Source organism: Arvicola amphibius, chromosome 1 (assembly GCF_903992535.2).
Source record: "Arvicola amphibius chromosome 1, mArvAmp1.2, whole genome shotgun sequence".
NCBI classification, from domain to species: Eukaryota; Metazoa; Chordata; class Mammalia; order Rodentia; family Cricetidae; genus Arvicola; species Arvicola amphibius.
The window spans coordinates 151,624,125-151,646,513 of NC_052047.1; the positions used below are offsets into that span (position 1 = coordinate 151,624,125).

The following is a 22,389-nucleotide window of genomic DNA, read 5'->3' on the forward strand; positions in this document are numbered from 1 at the left end:
ATTGGGAAAAGATAGAATGTATATAGCTTTAAAAAAAAAAGATAAATGTGTACAGATGTATGATATGTTGATTGTGTTGTCTTTTGTGTTCTGGACTGGAGAAAGACATTTGATTCTAGGAACTGCTAAGAAAGGTATCTTGACTTTAAAATATGGGCTTAAGAATTTGATGTTTTGGAAAGGAGGTTCTGTTTTTGTCTCCACAGACAATGAGAGCCTAAGGATTTATTCGATATTCATGTGGTTTGAATCCCCGAGACCTCCTGAAATGTTGCAGTGGAGTGTGAGCAGTGGTGGCTCCAAGGCCAAGCGCTGAGGGGCTGCAAAGGTGGCTCCAAGGCCAAGGCCAAGGGCTGAGGGGCTGCAACGCCAAACCCCGGGACCTGCCTCTAGGGCCAACAAGGCAAGAATGTTAGGCCCACTTCCAGCGTGGGCCTCAGGGCGCAGAAGCACAGTGTGGCGGGTGTCTGAGCTCAACTGGAAAATGGCAGTGAATTGCAGTAAATACCCCTAAAAATGCAGCGTCCCCGCTCAGCTGGAAGTAGCCAGACAGATTGACAATGCCCAAATTCCCTAAGTGGGGCCCCTTCAGTGGTTGCAGAGCAGCAAGCCTGCTTCCCTGAGTTCTGCTCAACTTCATGCACCAGTTTGGACCCAGAACAAATGCAGCTGGGGCTAGAAGGCAGCTGGAGCAGAGCTTTGCTAGGTGGCTCTGGTGGAATGCACATTGCCTCAGCCCAGTTGGTGCCTAGCCTGGTGGATGCCACAGCAGCGCACAACAAGTGCTGGAGCTGAGACAAACTGGAGCACAGACCCCACTGGGCTGCCCGAGAATGCAGCAGCGGGACAAGGAGAAGGCAGTGAAATTGCTCTTGTGTTCCCTAAAAGTCAGTATTCTCCTGAGGAGATGCTGTCACTCTCTCCTGAGTTACAGGTTCAATCAAAGTGACCAAAAGGCTGTGTGGTCAGGAGGGTCTTCTGTTTTATAAAAAAATTTAGGGGGGAGATGTTGGGAGCAGTGAGACCCCAGATCCTGAATTTCTTGTAATCCCCTGATCTGAGTGCCTACAGCTGCTCTGAGCACGAGACCTTCAGGAGTTCCTGATGGCAGAGTGGTTTCTGGTGGGTTTGGCTGGGGCGTGGCTATCTCTATATAATCTGCCCCTGAACACAATAAAGGGGGCATTCTTGGGGAAATTCAAGGATGACCCGTGTCGTTGTCTCTCTGTGTGTGAGTCTTTGTGTATTTTAACCTCCTGCCCCTTGCCCAAATCTCGGTAACTGTCTCTTTGGAGCCCATGCCCTGTGGAGGAATACCTTGCTCAACCCAGACGGTTCAGGCAACCTTCTATCGTAGACAGTAGAGAGGCTTGTAAGGCTATTCTCCTTTTTCAGGACTCATTGGCCATTGCTAGATGAAAGGGATCATTAAGGCCTACTCATCCTCAAGACTGATAGTCAAGTTAATGATGTCTGGGAGAGAAAAGACATTTTCTTCAATGGAATAGCCACTAGAAGTCGCTCACTGTCCTGTAAATAATATATCATCCCTGCTTCGATAGCTAACCCTAATTTAACTTCTTGGTTCACGCCCACACAAAAAAACACATGAAAGTATAAACGGATTGTGTAAGAAGAGGAATGGGATGAGTAGGGATGAGAGAAGAATAAGAACAATTAGTAATAAATATGATAAAATATGTAACACACATATAAAAATGTTATAATGCTCATCATTATGTATAATTAATATAAGCTAAGAAAAGTTTTAAAATGAATAAAATCCTGTGGATAAGTTTTTACAAGTTAAATTCAATAAGCAAAAGTCCCTTTTGAATGAAATATATGTATGCAATGTATTTAATAGTGGCATATTGCATCTTGACACCTAGACATATATGTATCAGGCTCATGTTTTCTTTGTGTCATAACAAGCTACCATTATGCTCACCTCAATGGTTAAGATGTCTCCAGAACTCTTCATTCCATTTATGTGTGCAACTTTTCTAAGTTCCTTTAAGCTCCTTTGAAGTTTGTTGGTCGCAATCAGCCACCGAGCTGACTCTGACATCCACCTACACATGATGATGTTGAAAGTAAAATTAATTTTCATGTGGTCATTTTTTGTACCACATTTGTCCCTGGATAGTTTTATTATTAGCTTAACAGTTATAGCAGTAAATATAATGGTTATATAATAAATATAATGGTTATAGAAGTAAATATAATCCTATGTTGTCTGGAACTAGAAAACAATTTACCCGTGTAGCACACCTGTACTTCTGGACTGCAGAACTGGAGTCATGTTGGTCTCCCTACCATGACCTGGATGCAAATTTACATGCGGTTCACCGAAATGGAACATAAGGGACGCCTATATAGTATTTTGCCAGATTCCCTGTTAGAAGGTAGGGAGCATTTATTCATAATATGTTTTCCTAAATTAAGGACCTCTGGAAAAATTGTACACAGTAATTATACCATTTGAAGTGTGTTCATTCCTACACCAAGCACCTGATGGCATCTAACCACTCATTACAGGTGAATCTGATTCAGTTTCTCATTTATATACTGGGAGAATCAGTGTCGTGGTGGTGATTGATGTGTTGTGAAGATTTAAGTTGTATGAATGGGTCTGACAGAGATTTTCTCCTTTGTCTGTATGAACTCCTCTCACTGTATCAAACCTGTCAGCACCTCTTAGAGTCATTTCTAACCAAGTATGCCGTCTCTGCTGATCCAATATTGTAGCACTTTTTAAGTAATTTTAAAGGAGGAAAGGGTATGGTTTTGCTTTGGGAGCTAAGCCCACATAGCCTCTTGCACTAAGTAGGGGACCCCAGCTTCCCCTGCTCAGGCCCATTCTGGCAGCCCAAGAAGCTCACTGCACTAATCTGGAGAAGAAAATTACATCTCGACCATACTAAGACTTAAACCTCTCCTGAACATTGTGACTCTAGTAAAAGAAAAAAGGCAATATGAACAAAAAAAGGAAGAAATAAAGAAACACTCAACCAACCAAGTTCTCCAGTTGCTTCAGTCCCCACTCAGAAACAACAGGATAATCCAAAACATGATTCTTCCAAAAACTGCTAATCCCATAATAATGACCAGAATAAAATGACCAGAAAAAAATCCCAGACAAATAATTCAACATGCTTATAACCATATTTAGCACTTCAAATAATATGTGAATATACTCCAAGAGAACAAAAACAAAGAGAGAAATAAAATAAGGAGTAACAGAATTCAGTGAAGAGGTAAGATTACTGGGAAAAAAACAAGCTGAAATGATGTTGAAAATGAAAAACTCATTAATTAATTCAAAGAGAAACCTCAGTGGAGTCCAGGCTGGCATCAAACTCATGATCCTCCTGCCTCTGCCTCCTTCAGCAAATCCCATTGGCGTGTGCCACCACAAGAGGCTGTCCAGCTTAAATTTTTAGTTGGACTCCTAACAATGGGAGTGGTGGGGGTGCCTCTAATTCTTTTGCCTGCATGTGGGACCTTTTTTCTCCTACTAGGTTGTCTCATCCAGCCTTGATATGAGGACTTATACCTAGTCTTACTGCATCTTATTATGCCATGTTCAGTTGATATCACTGAGAGGCCTGTTCTTTTCTGATATGAAATGGAGGACAGTGGATGACCTGAGCTAGTGAGAGCTCACTGACTCTGAACTGATAGCAGGAGAACTGGTGTTTTGGAGCTTGAACTGGTGTTTTGGAGCTCATTCTTTTCAGAGGGATACTTTGCTCAGCCTAGATGTAGGCTTCAAAGTGATGTGTCAGATTTTGTTGACTCTACTTGGGAGGCCTTACCCTCTATGAGGAATGGATGGGAGCTGGGGTGGGGGGAAGGTGGGGGAGTGGGGGGAGGGGAGGGAGTGGGAACTGGGATGGGTATATAAAATGAGAAAAGATTGTTTAAAAAATAAATTTAATTAATCAAAAAAAGAAAAGAAAAAAAGAAGGAAGTATGTCGTTGGGGGTGGACTGACAGTTTAAAGATTCGGATCATTTCTAGTTCACTCGCTTGGCTTCCTGTTTGTAATTTAAGATGTGAGCCTTCAATTTTTTTGCTAGAAGCCCCCATGCCTGGCACCTGCAGCTATGATGGACTTATCCTTCTAGAACCATAAACCCTTCCTTCTGTCATGGGTCATGGTGTTTATCACAGCAGCAGAAAAGGAGCTACTACAGAAATCAATCCGAGGAATGAAAATAGAGATAGGGATTACTGAAGGAAACCAAAGTTGAAATAAGGCTAGGTCTGAAAACTCAATAAGCCAAATAAAAACCCAGTGGCAGTGCTCGTTGGTCAAATGAGCATGTGACAAACACTGTCAGAAATGGAAGACAGTGGGAGGAATGGAATCGCTCAGTAAAGGTCAATAGTAAATAAATTTAAAAAGAAGAAAGAACAGAAAGTGGAAAGGTTCTGCAAGACCATGAAAAGACCTAATCTTCAGATTATGGGCACAGAAGAAGAATAACAGTAAAGGCATGAAGAATATTTTCAATAAAGATCATATCAGAAATTTCTTAAACCTAGAGAAAAAAATGGTCATCCAGGTACAAGAGGCCTATGGAACTCCAAATAAACAGGATCAGGAAGAGGAAGGCCTCGCAACACATTGTAGTTAAAACATAGACTAAAGAATATTAAAAGCTACAAGAGAGAAATCATGTAACTTATAAAGCAAGTCCATCAGAATAATTCCTGATTATCTCACAGAAACTTTTTGACCCAAAGGAGACTGGAAAGATGTCTTCCAACTTCTGAAAGACAATTATTATTTACCAAGAATATTATAACCAGCAAAACTAGCTACTAAAAATTTTTAAAAATTAAAACTTTTCATGATAAAAACAGATCTAAGGAATATCTGGCCACCAAACCAGCTCTACAGAAGACACTTTGAAGTGAGGAGGGGAGAGACAAGGAGGGGAGCAGAGAAAAATGTAGAGCTCAATAAAAATCAATAATAATAATAATAAAAAAGATAGCAATCTACCACAGGCTATTACAATTCTAAACATACATGTACCAAAAACAGATGCACTCAATTTTATAGAAGAAACACTATTAAATCTAAAATCCCAAAGTGATAGTGAGTATCCCACTCACACCAGTAGATAGATCAAGGCAAAAAATAAAATGATTCTTAAAAAAAAAAAAAAAGTAAAAGAATAAGAGGCCACCCCAATCACCCACCTGCAGACCTCTCCCACTCTCTCAATGCCCTCCTACTCTCTCCACAATTCTCCATCTCTGCCTTGTCACCATGTTCCAGACCCCAAATCAAGTAGAGAACCCCTACCTGACCAGAGGGCCACCAGAAATCCAGCCCCCAACTCTAGCCGAGACCTCCCCTCCCCACTCCTCCCCACTCGACCACAGGCCATACAGGCCAGAGAACCAGAGAGGAAACAGAAACCAAGGAACAGCACACCAATCCAAAAGACACAAACCCAGAAATAGGCACCTAGACCTACAGTCACTCCAAACCCAGACTCCTGGGCATTATCATAAGAACACAATCAACAACAGCCAAGGCAATATGTCACCACCAGTAAGCCCTGAATATTCTAACACAACTGAAGCACAAGAAAAAGACCTTAAAACCAACTTTATGAAGATGATATAGGTCATTTAAAAGAGAAGTGAATAAATCCCTTAAGAAAATCAAGGTAAAGACAATTAAAAACTTGGAGGATGTTAGTAAACCACAAGAAAAAAAGACCAAACAGTTGAAAGAAACAAAACTGTTCAAGACCTCAAAATGAAAATATAAACAATAAAGAAAACACAAACTGAGGGATTCTAGAAATAAAAAACCTAGGTAAGCAAACAAGAGTTACAGACACAAGCATCACCAGCAGAATACCAAAGGTAGACAAAAGAATCTCTTAATTTTTATTTTATTTTTAGGAAAAATACATTAAAATTGTTCTTAATTTCACTAAGATAATTGTTGCTAATGAACTAAGTTTTTTCTTTTATGTTTAATATATTCATGCACTCTTTAAAATAGAAGCATGTTATAAATGTTAAGTGCTAATATATATGTTGCACCTCCAATGTTTTTAAATGTTTTACTTATATGTAAAAACCTAAATAAAAATAGCATTAAATACTGTAAAATTGAATGAGCATAATAAACACCTATAGAACATTCCACTCCAACAATAAACAGATATATTCTTTGTAATGGCAGCCCATGGAACTTTCTCCAAAATCAACTTCCTATTAGGACACAAAGCAAACCTCAACAAGTATAGGAAAACTTTAATAAGCATCCTTTATTCTATCTGAACACAAAGAAATGCTGGGTATCAAAGAGTACACAAACTCATGGAACTTAAATGATGACTGGGAAGAAATTAAGAAGGAAATTTTGTAATTCCTAAGATTGCATGAAAATAAAAGCACAGCATATCAAAATCTATGGGACTCAATAGAGGCAGTCCTAAGAGGAGACTTTATAGTACTAAGTACCTGTATCAAAACATTTGAAAGATTTCAAGTTAATAACTTAATGGTATATCTTAAGGCCTTGGAAAAACAAGAACAGACCAATCCCAAATAGACAGCCAAAATCAGGACCAAAATTAAGAAAATGAAACAAAAAACTTTGAAAGACAAACAAGGTTGACAAACTCTTGGCTGAATTAACCAAAAGAGAGAAGGGACCCAAATAAGGAAAATTAGAAATAAAAGGAGAAACATTATAAAAAATACCAATGAGCCGGGCAGCAGTGGCACACGCCTTTAATCCCAGCACTCGGGAGGCAGAGGCAGGCAGATCTCTGAGTTCGAGGCCAGCCTGGTCTACAAGCGCTAGTTCCAGGAAAGGCTCTAGAAACTACAGGGAAACCCTGTCTCGAAAAACCAAAAAAAAAAAAAAAATACAAATGATGTTCAAAAATCATAAGAAAATATTTTTAAATCTCTTGTCCATTGAATGGGAAAATCTAAAGAAATGGACTAGTATCTATATGCATGAAACATAACAAAACAAACCAAGATGAAATAAATAATTTAAACAGATCCATAGTCAGCAATGAAATTAAAGAATAAATAAAAATTATTCTGACCTAAAGAACTCTATGGCCAGATGCATTCAGTGCACAATTCTACCAGAATCTCAAAGAAATAACACCAATACTTCTCAAATTATTTGATAGAATAGTTATGGAAGGAGCACTTCCAGACTCTTCTTATGAAGCAGTATTGATGTTAGTTTGCTGTGCGCTCAGACTGTCAAACTCACGTTGCTATCCATACTTTTGTGCTGATCTCAACCTTAGTTAGACAAGCTTCTTATTACAGAGGGCAGTGGTTAATATAGAACATCATAACTGTTCTGAATGCTGAGAATAAGTAACTGATTTCTCAGCCATAGAGGGGACATCTCTATCAGCACACCTCCCCCATCCAAGGTTCAGGGAAGGTGGTGAAAGAGGACACGGAGAGAATGGAGAGTGGAAAGGGAGGCTACGAAATGCTTTGCTCTCTCTCCCTTATACACACTTACAGCACACACGATCGAGCCAGTTAAAAATTCTAGCAGGAAAGGGAATGGGCACCCCAGGTTCCACAGCTAGCTAAGGATTTATTGGCAGTTGATGGCTATTGGAAAAGAGAAAGTCACTTTAGGAGTGTAGATACTGTTAGGATCCCCAGAACCCAGTGAAAGACTCTATACCCATGAGCACACGGGCAGTTCTAACTGGACTCGGAAGAATAAATATGTAAGTAAATAAATAGTACATAAAGTTGTGAAGATATGATTGGTGTCCTGGTGGGAGTGGGAAGGAGATAGTGAGGATGGATGTGATCAAACTATTCTATTCATGTACACAATGTATATATGAAAACTTCAAAGAATAAACTTTTTGAAAATGAGATACATACATTCTATTTTGATGTCTAATAAAATTTTAAACTTTCAAACCAAAAAAAAAAATGAAAGAGATTTGGTAGCACACAGTGGTAGCACACTCTATTAGTTCAAGGCCAGGCTGATTTGCAAAGCAAGTCCTAGAACAGTTGAGGCTGTTCACTGAGACTCTGTCTGAAATTTTTTTAATTAAATTAAAATTTAAAAGTAAGAACATGAAAAAGAAAGAAAGGGGACATAAGGGGAGTTGGGAGGACCTTGGTCTTAGCATAGAGTGGGGAACCCTGATGGCTCCTTGGCCTTGAGAGGGAGGGAGGGGAGGTATGGGTGGAGGGGAGGGGAGGGAAGGGGGAGAAGGAGGGGAGAGAAAGGGGAGAAGGAGGGGAGGGAGGGGGGAGGAGGAGGGAAGGAGATGGAAATTTTTAAATATAAAAAAAAATAAACCATGAGGAAAAAAAAAAAAAAAAAAAAAAAAAAAAAAAGAACAAATGAGATGAGTGGGTCATTCTGCCTACAGTTGTTTTTAAGATTTTATTTTTATTTGTTTTACTTCAGTGTGAAAGGGTGTCCTGTCTGAATGTATTTCTGGGTACCACATGCATGCCTGGTGCCCTTGAGGGCCAGAAGAGGGAATCGGATTCCCTAGAACTGGAGTTAGTAAGTGGTTTTGAGGCACTATGTAGGTGCTAAGAATCAAACCTGGGTCCTCTGGAAGAGTATCCAGAACTCTTAACTGCTGAGCCATTTCTCCAGGTCCCTGCCTACAGTTTTAAACTAAAGAAACCATGTTTGTTCTTCCTTCATTAAACACTGGGATAAATTTATTTCCTGTCTTTTATCCATATCACCTGCAAAGATAAATATCACAAAAGTTTCCAAAATGTTTTTCTCTTTAAAGTCACTCATACAGGGCTGGAAAGATGGCTCAGAGGTTAAGAGCACTGGCTGCTCTTCCAGAGGTCCTGAGTTCAATTCCCAGCAACCACATGGTGGCTCACAACCATCTGTACTGAGATTTGGTGCCCTCCTCTGGCGTGCGGGCATACACAGAGGCAGAATGTTGTATACATAATAAATAAATAAATTTTAAAAAAAAAGAAAAAAAAATAAAGTCACTCATACAAATACAAACTACAGTAGGCGCAATCTAATCTTTAAAGATTTTCCTGTATGCATATGAAATATTTTTGCAAAAACTCTATTATAACCTGAGTAAATAAGGCTTGATAGCAAAGACACACAGAAAGATCAAGAATATTTTAGTAAGGATGCATTGCTACTCTCTCTTTTTTACGGTAGTTTTTTCCTAATAAATAAAATTAACCTATGTATAATAAAATTTAAATATCAAATAGTAGACATTTTTATTAAGTATACCATATCTTAGAGTGATTAGATGTATATATATATTGAGTATACTTTCTCAGAAGTTACTTGTTATTTATCCATAGTACAAATATGAGGTGATATACTTTATCCAGCTATCAATAAAAAGTCAAAAGCCACCATTAGAATCTTCATATAAATAATGAGTCCTCCTAAGTATAACTACATCTCTTGTCATACATGTATAAAATTTTATAAAATACTTGTGACCTTGAATTAAAGATTAATCGAGTCTTCTTGGTTCATCTGAGAGTCCTGCTGTCCTCAGGGCACACAATACAAAGAGGAGCGCACACTGTCAGGTGCAGACCAAGGGCAACTGCATTTCTTTGTCCTGATTCCTTGTGACTCCTTGTGCATCGTCATCCCAGAATTCCATAGGACAGAAGAGAAAAGGAATTCTTACCTTGTGGGCACAAGTAAAAAAAATATTGGTAGAGACATCATCAGTTGGAGGTGGTGCCAGTTTTGAACAGTAAAAGCCAGGCCTGATAATGTCATCTGTCCAATCCCTGCAGCACATACTAACAGTGTTGTCGTCATGGCTTGGAATTCAGGTTTTGTCCATTCAATCACTGGAAGAAAAGAAAATGAATCTTGACTTCCAATAAGCTGGGAAGGACATCCAGGTCAAAACCAAAGCTTGGAAACTGTCCATCAAAAGCTTTGACTTACTGAGCAAGGCACTATTTGTCATAAAACCTGAGGAGGAAATCCCTGCCAGGAAACGCAGTGAGCAGTAGATGAGGAAGGTGGGAGCAAACGCTGCACAGGTTTCAGAGACGGCCATTTGCAGTATAACACATATGAAGACTAACCTCCTCCCAAACCTGAGGGAAAGGAAGGATTAGATTATGGGAACGATGCCGGTGACATACAAATTGAATACCCTTTAATATCCTACAAAGCTACTTTCTGTGCTTGTGAACAGCATGAACCAAAGCTTCGTCTCCACTTTGTTACCAGTATTTTTCCTACTAATTCAAGCCATGAGAGAGAGTAGAACATTGGAGTTTAACATAATATAAATACCTATTACTAAATTATTCGTTTAGCATGTATTAGTAACTTGTTCCACTACTATGACAAAATACTTGGTAAAATCATGGAAAAAGGGGTTTGGGTTTGGCAGAGTTCCACATAGCACACATTTGGCAGAGAAGGCATGGTGTGCTGGTTCCATGGTGGCAGGAGAATGTAAAGAGTTACTCACAGGGTGACTGATTGAGGCAGCAGAGTTCAGACTTGACCCTGAAGTTTAGGTATCTCTATCAGGATCTACTGGGGAAAAATTAACTCTACCAGTCAGCCCCACAACCAAAGGTTCCATAACTTCCCCAAACACTTCCATCATTTAGGGGGTAAAGAATTCTGTGGGTGATACTTCACATTCAGACCAGAGAAGTATAGATTGCACATAGTATTCCATAGTTGCCATCAAAGTCGGCACTTTGGGATTCAGGGCTCCTGTGCTGGGCATCGGTGACTATTTGATGGTGGACTGCATCAAAGCTCCTCTCTGCTGAGTTTGGGTTTAATGACCTGGAACAACATTGCACTTTCTTGTGCAGATTATTTAAAAGTCACAAGGCAGGCATAAGAACTAGTACAAAGGTCTAAAGAAATAATTAAGCCAGATGAAAAACAAATAAGTACAAAACAGAAAGATTCAAAAAGTCAAAATTCAGAGTTTTATTGTCACCTAAAAGAGGAATCCTTTCTGACCAGTTGAACAAAAGCATGTGTGCTGATTTCACATAAGTGTAGTAACTGCTGAACCTCTCTGTTATATCTGCTCTTCTCAACGGCATATTTACATTGTGATATTAGCTTTACATTCTATTATAAACATATTTATACATCATATTCATAATTCTTAAGTTTGTACTTCACTTTAGAGCAAGGAATGAATAAAAAATGTGTTAGATAAAATGACAGTTTTGGTAAAACTTGGTCAGTCAAACAATACATAGGTATATCATGTAAATCATATGTATTCTCATAGGAAAGAGTCATCTATAAAACTGGTAAATGTTCTATTTCTTCAATGGCAAGTCTTTGGTGGTAACCTGGTTGTCCATTCCCAGAAGACAGTCTTCATGCATTCCCACTGTGAAACACCAGGTAGCAATTAGAAAACTGAACTGAAAGTACAAACAGAGATATAGAGGTTTCCCAACAAACAGAAAAAGAGTGTTGAAGCACATGGTCCCTAGCTGGTGACACTGTTCTAGAACCTCATTGGAACACGGGGCTTCATTGGAGGAAGTGCTTGTCTGAAGACTAAGTAGAGAGCCTGACACCAGTGATTTGCTGGTAGCCTCCATCCCTTGTCACAGTATCCCAACCCTTCATTCCATCATGTCTTTCCATCATGATGGTTGTACCCTCAAGCATGTGCAAAAGCAAACTGCAGAGAACTGTTGTAGGAATTCCTATAACCAGTATCCTTTAAGTTACTCGCCCACTTGGGTGTGGCCTCTTATACTATATATGCTGATGTAAAGTACATATCCAGCCTCTCTTCGGGAGGCGTGATTCAGTTCCTGTTCCCCATTCCTGCAGAGGATTGTGGTCTGTGAGTCTACCCCTAAATAAATAACCCTTTATTATACTCAATTCTGAGCTACTGTGGGATTTCTTCTTAGCGTCCTTCTTCAGAGAACAACTGGCTGTGGGGGGCTCAACCCCAACCAATGCATCTACAATGCAACCACTATACTTAAGGCTCAGAAACCACCACAGAAGAGGGAACAGAATGATTATAAAAGCCAGAGGAAGCCAGGCGGTGGTGGCGCACGCCTTTAATCCCAGCACTCGGGAGGCAGAGGCAGGCGGAGTTCGAGGCCAGCCTGGTCTATAAGAGCTAGTTCCAGGACAGGCTCTAGAAACTACAGGGAAACCCTGTCTCGAAAAAAAAAAAGCCAGAGGACCAGAATGTTTTCTCTGAGAGAGTATCTTCTATAGACAACAGGAGCTGTACCCATAAAATCTGAAGAATATGGTCATCTAAATAAGACTAGCACAATGACAGCACCAGTTGACATGCCAACACAGGAAATCTCATAAGACCCCACCCCAGCTGAAGATCTATAACCAATTAATGGCTGCTGAGAGAGGGGAGAATCCGCCTTCCTCAGGGATGAGCCCCCTGATAGATTATCCAATACCAAGTGATCAGCCCTAAATACACACAACAAGCAAAATTAAAAGGACTCAATAGGTTATATTTATATGTGGGTATATACATATGTAAAATAATAAAAGAGGTCATGAATTTGAGAAATAGTTTGAGGAACACAGGAGAAGCTAGAGGAGGAAGTAAAGAAGTGACATAAATACAGTACTCACAAATAAAACTCTCAAAGAGAGAAAAACTTTTAAATTGAAAAAAATCTTTTCTTAATCTTCTCTTGTCAGGAGTTTGTTAACAGAGATTAGGAAAACCACTAATATGGAACACACCTGATTGATCTCTTATTAATAGGGAGATATTAGATGTTCGATATTTAAAAGGATCATTATATATATAAAAGCACTTCTTCCCTCATTTCAGATTCTCTTTATTTTTGTTTTTGTTTGGGGGTGGGGCGCTTGTCTGTTTGTTTTGGTTTGGGGTTTTTGGTTGATTTTTTTTCTATTTGTTTGTTTATGTGTTTGGTTGGTTGGTTAGGGTTTTGGTTTGGGGAATTTTTGAGGTTTTTTTTTTTTTTTTTTTTGGTGTTTCAAGACAGGGCTTCTTTGTGTAACCCTGAAATGTCAGGGTATCTCTTCCCCCCTTCTTTGTTTTGAAGATTGGCTTTACACTGTGACATTTGACTAGTAAATAACTCTAATCAAAGACTAACAATTCTAATGAAAAAAAGGCCAAGATAATGAGAATCGATTTAAAACAAAGATCTAAATTTAATTAGTTCTTTGGCTAAACAGAAGAAAAATGATCAATTAACATATTCCATGTGAACTGTGAAAATAAAACAGCTACCCAAAAGGCTCAGGGACCATTGAGGAAGACAGAGCAAAGAGACTGCTAAGAGCCAAAGGTCAGAAAGATTGGAGCCAAACAGTCTTCTAGACTTGACAGGAGAAAGATTGGAGCCAAACAGTCTTCTAGACTTGACAGGAGAAAGATTGGAGCCAAACAGAGTCTTCTAGACTTGACAGGAGAAAGATTGGAGCCAAACAGAGTCTTCTAGACTTGACAGGAGAAAGATTGGAGCCAAACAGAGTCTTCTAGACTTGACAGGAGAAAGATTGGAGCCAAACAGAGTCTTCTAGACTTGACAGGAGAAAGATTGGAGCCAAACAGAGTCTTCTAGACTTGACAGGACAAGGCACTCATCAGCTCTCAGCAGCTGCGACTGACTACAAAAGACCTGCACGAATCAAGTCAGCACGAGCTCATAAGTCCCTACCCCTAACTGAGAAGCTATTAGCAACTGGTGACTTCTAAAGAAAGGAGACTCGATTTTCTTTATGGTAGGGACTCCATCCAGCAGGAGGACCATTCCACAGTGAATGGCCCCACACCTAGGGCAGCACAAATTGGAACCAACATCTTGTTTTACAAAGGGGATGGGGAGAACAAAATGTTAGGAGTGTGGGCTGGAGACTGCATTTGGAAGGAGTTGGGGAGGTGACATGGATATGGTAAAAATACGTCATATGCATATGTGAAATTCCCAAAAACTAGTAAAAAATATATTCCTACAAGACTATGATGGCAGGAGAGGCTGTGTTAATAGTAGACAAAAATAGATTTTAGAACAGATGTTTGTCCGGGTGTGGTAGTACATAGACACGACGAGTCTTGAGGCACTAGCATTATTATTATTTGAAGACTATTTTTTGGAACACACAGAGAGTTTGCTAAAGTGGGCTATGTAGTGAGAGACTGTGAGGACATCTATCCTCCCAAGTTCCCTCCACTGCCAACAATCTTGGCTGTTGTTTTCTAAGAAAGACTAATTCACACTGTGTTCAGAAGTCAAAGATTCTCTGGAGCATAGTTCAAAAGAGCAGAAGTGTGAAAGTTTACCTCTGCTATCTGAACTTAGTAGTCTTAATTACCACGTTCCTTCTCTCTCCCCTAGGGTGGTCTTTGGGTGTCTTCCTTCCTGGCAAGATGTTTTTTTGGAAGCTGTCTTGACCCACAATTCAATCTTTTACAGTTAAACGCACAAATATGTATAAAGGTGTAAGGACTCACAAAGTTGACTAAGGAAAGGCAAAGGTGACTCTTGAATGTTCCTCAGGGAGAAGCGCTGTGGGAGCCAGCTAGAACCTGCTGAAACCAACTTTGTTTTTTTCCTTGATCCCTCTTCTCCCTCTTGTCTGATTACCTCATACCCACATGCCAGTCTTCTCACTAATCTCCTCAGAGTTCCTGGTGTTGGGAACAGTGTATTAACCCCAAAATTTGTTTTAGTCCTAATAATTTTAGGTTGGGAAACCTGAAGCATGAGGATGTGATTTCAAGGCCACCCTGGAATACACAGTTTGTGGCCAGCATGTGCTACACAGTGAGACACCTTCTTTAAAAATAAATAAAATAAAACAGTCCACAAATAATAAGGTGAATATTTTAATGAGTCTTCATTGAGAAAAGAAAGCATGTGATCAAACCAGACTCTCTGAATGTGGCTAACAATGGGGACTGACTAAGAAGCCATTGATAAAGGCACAGGGACTTGTTTCTACTGCAAGTACTGGCTTTTTGGGATCCTAGTCTATTTGGATGCACAGCTTCCTAGGCCTGGATATAGCAGGGAGGGCCTTGGACTTCCCACAGGGCAGCATTTCCTGCCCTCTCTTAAGGAGGGAGGGGGAGGAAGAAGGGTGAGTGGGAGGAGCGGGAGGGAAATGGGAGGAGGGGAGGAAGTGTAAATTTTTTAATGGAAATAAATATATAAATAAATAAAAGTACAAATTATAATGCTGAATCTCAAATTTACATTTATGTAAATATTATTTTCAAAAAGACAAAGTTAAAGGGAAAAATAGTTCAGTGGAGTGAGAGATTTTAATATTACTCTCAATAATTAACAAAAAAAGCAAGGAATATACCACAAGACCTGAGACATATGAGTGAGTATTGCTTCCAACCAAAATTACTTGTTTGGCATTTACACAGCACTGTTCCATGAAGAGCAGCAAACAAACCTGCTCCAGAGTTCTGTGCCTCCAGCATTCCTGCTTGGGAAATTACTATCTGGTCTGGGAGTACTAAGAGGGACCTTTCAGATTTTGTTCACTGTGAGCAGGGATGCCCTAGGCAGAATGGTTATCCTCAGGAAACATGAAAATAAGTGTTGAAGATGATGCGGGGAGGGAGGAACATTTATCCACTGCTGGGAAGGGTACACATTAGTACCACCAATATGAAAATTGGTGGCAAGGCTCTTCAAAAAATTAAAAGTACCCTATGACCCAATCATATAACTCCCGGGCATATACCCAAAGGACTCTGTGCTGTGCCAAAGAGACACTGCTCTTCATTTTATTGTTGCAATATTTGTGATAGCAAGGACAAAGAACCAGCCTAGTTGTCCATCAACAGATGAATCAATAATGAGACGTGATACATGCACACAATGAATATTCTTCAGCTGTAAAGAAATCATGAGATTTGCAGGAAAAGGGTAGATTTAAAAAGTATAATATTAAGTGAGGTCACCCAGTCCCAGAAAGAACAAACTGTACCTTCTCCCATATATAAGGATCATAGCCTATAATGCATATATGTAAACAGGTGTAAGTGTGGGTAAAGCCTGGAAAAAAAAAAAAACAGAAAAAAAGAGGTCAAATACTTGGTGATGGGGAAGTATGAGAGTAGGAAAAAGACAATGGAACACAAAAAGGAAAAGAATCTAGGGAGCAGCAAGGGGGGAGATTGAGACTGAGGGGGGAGGGAGAGGAGAAGAACCACACAAACACATGTTGTTTGAAATATGATGTGGAACTGAGTAGATGACTCATGGGTAAGAGCATTAGCTGTTCTTCCAGAGGACTCAGGTTATATCCCCAGCAACCCACATGGCAGTTTACAACCATCTATAACTCCAGTTTGATGGCATCTGACACCATCTTCTGGCCTCCAATGGCACCAGGCACACACACAGAGCACAGACATACATACAGGCAAAACACGCACATATATAAAAATGTCTTAATAGTATCCAGCACTATGATGATTCCTTTTAAGAAGATTACATGAAGGGAGAGAAGGATTTGTGGAGGTGGGTATAAAGGCAGAAAGCTGACAACTGTGAAACTGCCAAAGAACAATTAAAAGAGACTCTTTTTAAAAAAATAAGAGAATGGGGCCCTCATGAATGGGATTGGTGACCTCATAAAAGAGGTGCAGAGCCAGTGAGAGGGTTTGGTGGCTAAAGACACTCGCAGCCCATGCCTGGAACCTCAGTATGCTCTCCAGCTGCCATGCAAAGATGAAGGAGAAAACTGACTCCGTAAGGTTGTCCTCTCATCTCCACATTGCAAGTGGCATGCTTACACACACATACTATGTGCATGCTTACACACACATACTATGTGCATGCTTGCACACACATACTATGTGCAGCACAGTGATGCTAAAACGTTTCAAGTTAAAAGAGGCACAGGGAGCTACGTGCCTTCTCTACTGAGGGCCCAGTGTATGACATTTCTGTCACAGAAAAAGGCAGCAACATGCTTGGCGGAAGTGGTCATCTGTTTAAAAAGAAGTGTTTTTCAGGCACCAGATCTAAGTCATGCCATAAACCGTGATGATAGTTGTCATTAGATGACTTACTTCATATGTCTGAAAGTGTGACATACTTCATATGTCTGAAATATTAGAAATAATCTTTAGCAAAAGCAAAAACAGAAGTGACAGACGTAGCTTTCCAACACACCAATGGCACTACAGGTATCAAAGGACATTCCACCACTGCGTTTGAGAAATGAAGATATAATGTCCCTTCTCTGTGAACCATGGATGTCCAATGCACTGTCCAGGAAGGAGAAAGCACAGTTCCCTGGCAAGGAAAATTTTTGTCCAATACTGTTTTCCATATCTGAATATTCAGATAGGACAAAAACAATGTGTTGAACATCTTTGCCTCGTTCCCATAGTTGACCCTTTCTCATATCCCTCAACCATGCTGTGACACTTTCTCTCCACCCCCCATCCTGAAACATCTCCATATCTCATGGAGAGGCTATGCCTGTATCCACACAACACATAGACTTCTATTCAAACAGCGCTCGTCACACTGACTGAAATTCCCATTTGTGTTTGTGGTTCTCTAGGATAAAGGGTACAGCTAGGAGAATTTAATGTGCAATGGCTACTTCATAATGCATGAATGACTCACAGGCGACTAAAATACTCATACACAGAGAAAGCCATAAACCAGAGACACTCACCTGTCTGTTAGGTGGCCACATAGGATATTTCCTAATAACGTACCACTCAAGAATGAAAATTTAGCTACTGAGTCCAGTGACTGTGATTCACAAACCAGGTTCCACTGAAAGATATGGAAACCAGCAAAGTAAGATTTATAACCTGTCACTCTGACTATATCAAAATGCTTCAGTATGACCCTCAAGTTTCATTCTAGCACCCCCTAAACTCCTCTCCCATTTTAATACCACCTGACTTCTACAAGCCTGCTCTCAAACACACCTGGCTCCAGGAATCTTCACCTAGTAACGAGGACCTAGTTGGTTGTACTACTGACTTGTAACCCATGCTAAGAAATTTTCAAGCTTGGTCATATAGTGCAATGAGCCTTTAAAATGTGCTGGATCCTATACCTGAGCACAGCTTCTCATCACTCTGAGAGCAGAGCTTGGGCACTGACTATTAGATAGAAAAATAGATGGATGGCTGAATGGATGGATGGATGGATGGATAGATGGATAACAGATGGACAGAGATGATATATAGATACAGATATGCATTAGATATATTGACAGTACCAAAGTTGGAACACAGCCTTGTGCGTAGCCCCCATTCTACCCTATCACAGAAGGTAAAGTATTGAGACTGTTTAGAGTATTTAGTATTTAGAGTGCTAGGGACTGAAACTTGGGCTCATACATGCCGCACAAGCATTTTGCCAGTGAGCCATACTCCCAGACAGTCCATTATGGTTTTGTTCAACATCCTAAATATTTCTTATTTGAAATCAAAGCTGAAAAATAAATACTGACTTGTAAGATTTATAAAAGAACACATGAATTATTTGCTTAGACTTATTTGGCACATAAGAATTATTCCTTAAACTGTAGTCATCCCGTCTAGGGAAATAACCAGGAGAATAAGTCTTTTTCATTTTTTGAAGTTATTAGGATTATTGAATACGTATTTCACATATTGGCTAAAAGATGAAATCTAAGCTCAAAACATGTGCACTATTCATACTATTACTAAACATGTATCATGAACTTATGACAGGAAATGAAGTCACTTACCTCAGTCACAATGGTGAGGGAGGTGCTTTGGTCATACACCCAGCCATCCACACAGGGCTCTATGTCTGTCTCTGTCACATTGGAGACAGTGCCATTCAAATAAAGGAGATGCCACTGTGGTTGCACAAAACGATGACACTTGTCTGGCCTCAGGTTGGAGTCCAGGGGAATGGAGACCCTTAGGAGGTCTTCTTTGCTCAGGATCCCACTTTCATTATCAGAGACAGTGTCATTGTCAAGGATAGGGACCCAGCATCGATGACTGGGTATAGCTGCCGTGAAGTTCTCCAGTACAGAATGGGGAGCAATCATGATATTGCCGATCAAAATGAAAATCATCTGAAGGATCTGGAATCTCCCCAGGCTGCCAACTTGATCCAGGAGATCCTGAAAGGCCATCGAAGACAAATGACTATGTTCAAGGGAAGGCCAAAACAACAGATCCTAGGTGAATCCAAAGGTTCTAACGAGTTCTGTTTCGCTATAGAATAGAACCCGACCTCTTCTTTCAGTATACCCCTCTTCCCTTTTGCACTGAGGCATAGGACAGCTATCCCCTAATGAGTTCGGTGTTAGGTGGGGAGCTGCTTCCTCTAAAGTCACCAAGAGAAACATTCTGCTAAGTTGCTTTCTGTAATGAATCTGTTAAAGATTTACTTTGTGTGTTGCCCCATGATTGCCTGTAGACATTGATCTACAAATGCTGTGAAAACAAATGAGAGCTAACCTGTTATACAACATGCAGTCCTTTACAGAATGTGCATCTTCCAGACTCTGAAGTTAGGTGTTTGTCACTTTCCTGACCTGTTCAATAGTCAGCTTGGCTAATATCATTAATGAAAATATTTGGAAGCTAAGTTAATACAAACAAAGGAAGTACGAAACAGTTCTTGGCCTTTGCCACCTGACCTGTGTCAGGTCCAATGCCCATGAATTCCCACTGTAAATATATGCTCAGATGGTAGGTGGGTAAGCAAGGGCAAGGTGTTAGGTCTCAAGGGAACCTAGAACAAATCTCCCTCAGTACATGTGGCTCCTCCCAGCATTCACCACCCTGCCCCTACCCTAAACCTCTTCCTTGCAGGGGCTGGGCTTCCACTTCCCTTCCCCCAGCTTTTGATACCTACACAACTCAGCCATCTCAGTCTCTTGGTTCCCAAGTGTTCTCTTTGCCCCGCTCTCTTCTCTTTTGCTGTCCTCCTCTCTCCTCTCATGGCCTGGTTCAGTCTGAACTCTTTGCAGGTGCCTCCAGCTGCACTCTCCCTCACATCTACAGTCAACCCTTCTCCTCTGCCATACCTTGGAGCAGTCCTGCCCTCCCTCATTTTTTCATTCATCTGATGCCCAAACTACAGGAGTAGCATAAATGAACTCCCTTTCAAGGAACTCAGCCTCTCTGAACCAAGCTGCTGGTTTAATTCCCCTAAGGTATTATGGTGGATTGAAAGAAAATGGTCCCCTAAGGAAGTGTCACTATCAAGATATAAAACTCAGCTCCTGCTCCAGCACCACGTCTGCCTACACGCCACCATGTTCCACCTTGATGATAATGGACTGGACCTCTGAACTGTAGGCCACACAATTAAATGTTTTCTAAGAGTTACCATGGTTATGGTGTCTCTTCCCAGCAAAAGAAACACTAAGACAGGTATGCATGAATCATTTTTTTCTGGCTTCTGCCACCTACCATATTTGGCTCCAAACACTAGAGCCCACTTCAGTTGTTCCTTCCAACCACCTGCTTTAACCATTCACCTGTCCTCAACCACTGTGGAAAGATCCTCTCTCTGGCTCCCTCTGGAGCACCTACCACACATTCATCTCAAGTCCTCTATGCTCTCTGGGGCTATGCCACATGAGAAACCAGCTAAGACACTTACCCGTCTCCCTTCATTAGCACCCTCACTTTCCCCCAAAGCTTCTCCAAGTCTACTTTACAGTTGCTTTCTCCAATTCTCCTCTGCTGGATAAGTGTCACCCTGGAGCTGCCGACCTTGTCTACTATTACTACAAAAGTCACACTCATGTGCCAGGACACTCCTCTTGCCCTACTAAGTCTCTGTCACGTGGAAGGGGGCATCTCTTCTGTGTGACTCGAGACGTTTCTCTCTCATGAGTTTCTCCGTCCACTTGGGGATGCCCTGGATTGAAACTCTTGTTACCACAACACTTATCTCCTTTGCTCCCCTTGTTCTCGCTCCTTCCTGGAACTTCCTTGCCTCCCACAGGAGCTGTAGTCCCACAGCTTCCTTAAATCTTTCTGGAATCCTACGATATGAGAATCCTCCCTTGGGTGGAGAGCCTATTTTCAACCCTTGTCCCTTACGGCTACACTGTTCTGTCTCTCAGCTCCCTCTCGGAGCTCAGAGAAACCCTTCCTCCAGTGGAGTTTGTTTTGCAACTCTTTCTCCTCAGACTCAAAGCCTCGCTGTCTTAGTGAAAATAGCTGGGCCTCAAAACAGTCCAATCAATGGCCAAAAGTTGGCACACTTGATTTTCCAACGCTCTCAATGGTACAACTTCTGCCCTTGCACAAACTCTCTTGTATCTAAACTTTCTCTGTTCTACGAAAAAATGAAGCACTACTAATAAAAACTCAGAGACTGAAATTGGGGTTCAGCCTAAAGAGCCAAAAAGCAAAGCAGTCAGCCACTGACTCTTACCTCAACCTCAATCTGAAAATGGTGATCCTGCCCCCAGAAATCTCAGAATGATACTGAACCTGAGAGCTGTCTCCTCCCATTTTATAATCTTCTCTAGTTCTGGAATTAAAGGCATGCACCACTACCGCCTGGTTTCTATGGCAAACTAGTGTGTCTACTGGGATTAAAAGTGTATGTCATTGTGGCTATGGGAATTAAAGGCATATGTCATTGCTGGCTGGACAGTGTGACTTGTTTAGTTCTCTGATTCCCAGGCAAGTTTTATTTGTTAAAATACAAGTGAAATGCCACTACATTTCCCCTTTTTGTCTAAAATAAAAAAGAAGGCTATAACTAATATGAGAAAAACTATATACAATAAATACAATAACTATATGCACTATATACAGGCAATAAATACATCAACAATGTCTAGTCCATTTGCATTTGACAAATTCAGATAAAATACTCCATGTCTATCCTATTGAGTCCAAAGTCTTTGTACTTAATTTACTTCCTATTATAACTTGCTTTTCTGTGCCTGATAAACTATAACTATCTAATCTTCAACTCCCTCAGAGACCCAAGAAGTAAATAATATTAACTGAGTAAGTAGGAAGTACAAGCAAGCGACTTCCAAAAAATGTGAGTAATGACAGAAACAGCTGGCTGCCTGGACAGTCACCCAATGCAATGATGGGGCACCCATCTTCAGCCTACAGGCCTAGCATATCTGACAGACTTTTCTGTGAAGCAGAATATTTTGTGTCCTGCTTGTCTAATTAGGACAGCATACTGTCAGTAGTCGAGGCAGGGGCATTTTCTTGCACAGTGACTTACTTTTGCCACAAAGAAAGTAAACTCCATGTGGTCTTTCTTTGATGTCCATTATTTCTCTGAAGTAGATTGGTGCTGCCAGGAGCAGACATGTCTCACTGTCATAAAAATAAAGAAGAACCTAGATTATTAAAACATCTTAAATGTCATATTCTG

At 40.5% G+C, this 22,389-nt stretch overlaps 1 protein-coding gene across 1 annotated transcript in view; it reads right to left on the bottom strand.

Moving 5' to 3' along the window:
• Positions 1-19,380, bottom strand: part of LOC119807106 (solute carrier family 22 member 19-like) — a 43,883-nt gene extending 24,503 nt beyond the window's left edge. Inside the window, exons 1-5 of the mRNA XM_038319257.2 lie at positions 18,755-19,380; positions 17,702-17,805; positions 9,968-10,122; positions 9,699-9,867; positions 1,952-2,075 (exon numbers count right to left, since the gene is read on the bottom strand). Of these exons, the coding sequence (XP_038175185.1) occupies positions 1,952-2,075; positions 9,699-9,867; positions 9,968-10,122; positions 17,702-17,805; positions 18,755-19,153 (951 nt within the window). The 5' untranslated portion in view covers positions 19,154-19,380. The remainder of the gene's footprint in view (positions 1-1,951; positions 2,076-9,698; positions 9,868-9,967; positions 10,123-17,701; positions 17,806-18,754) is intronic.
• Positions 19,381-22,389: the final 3,009 nt, after the last annotated feature.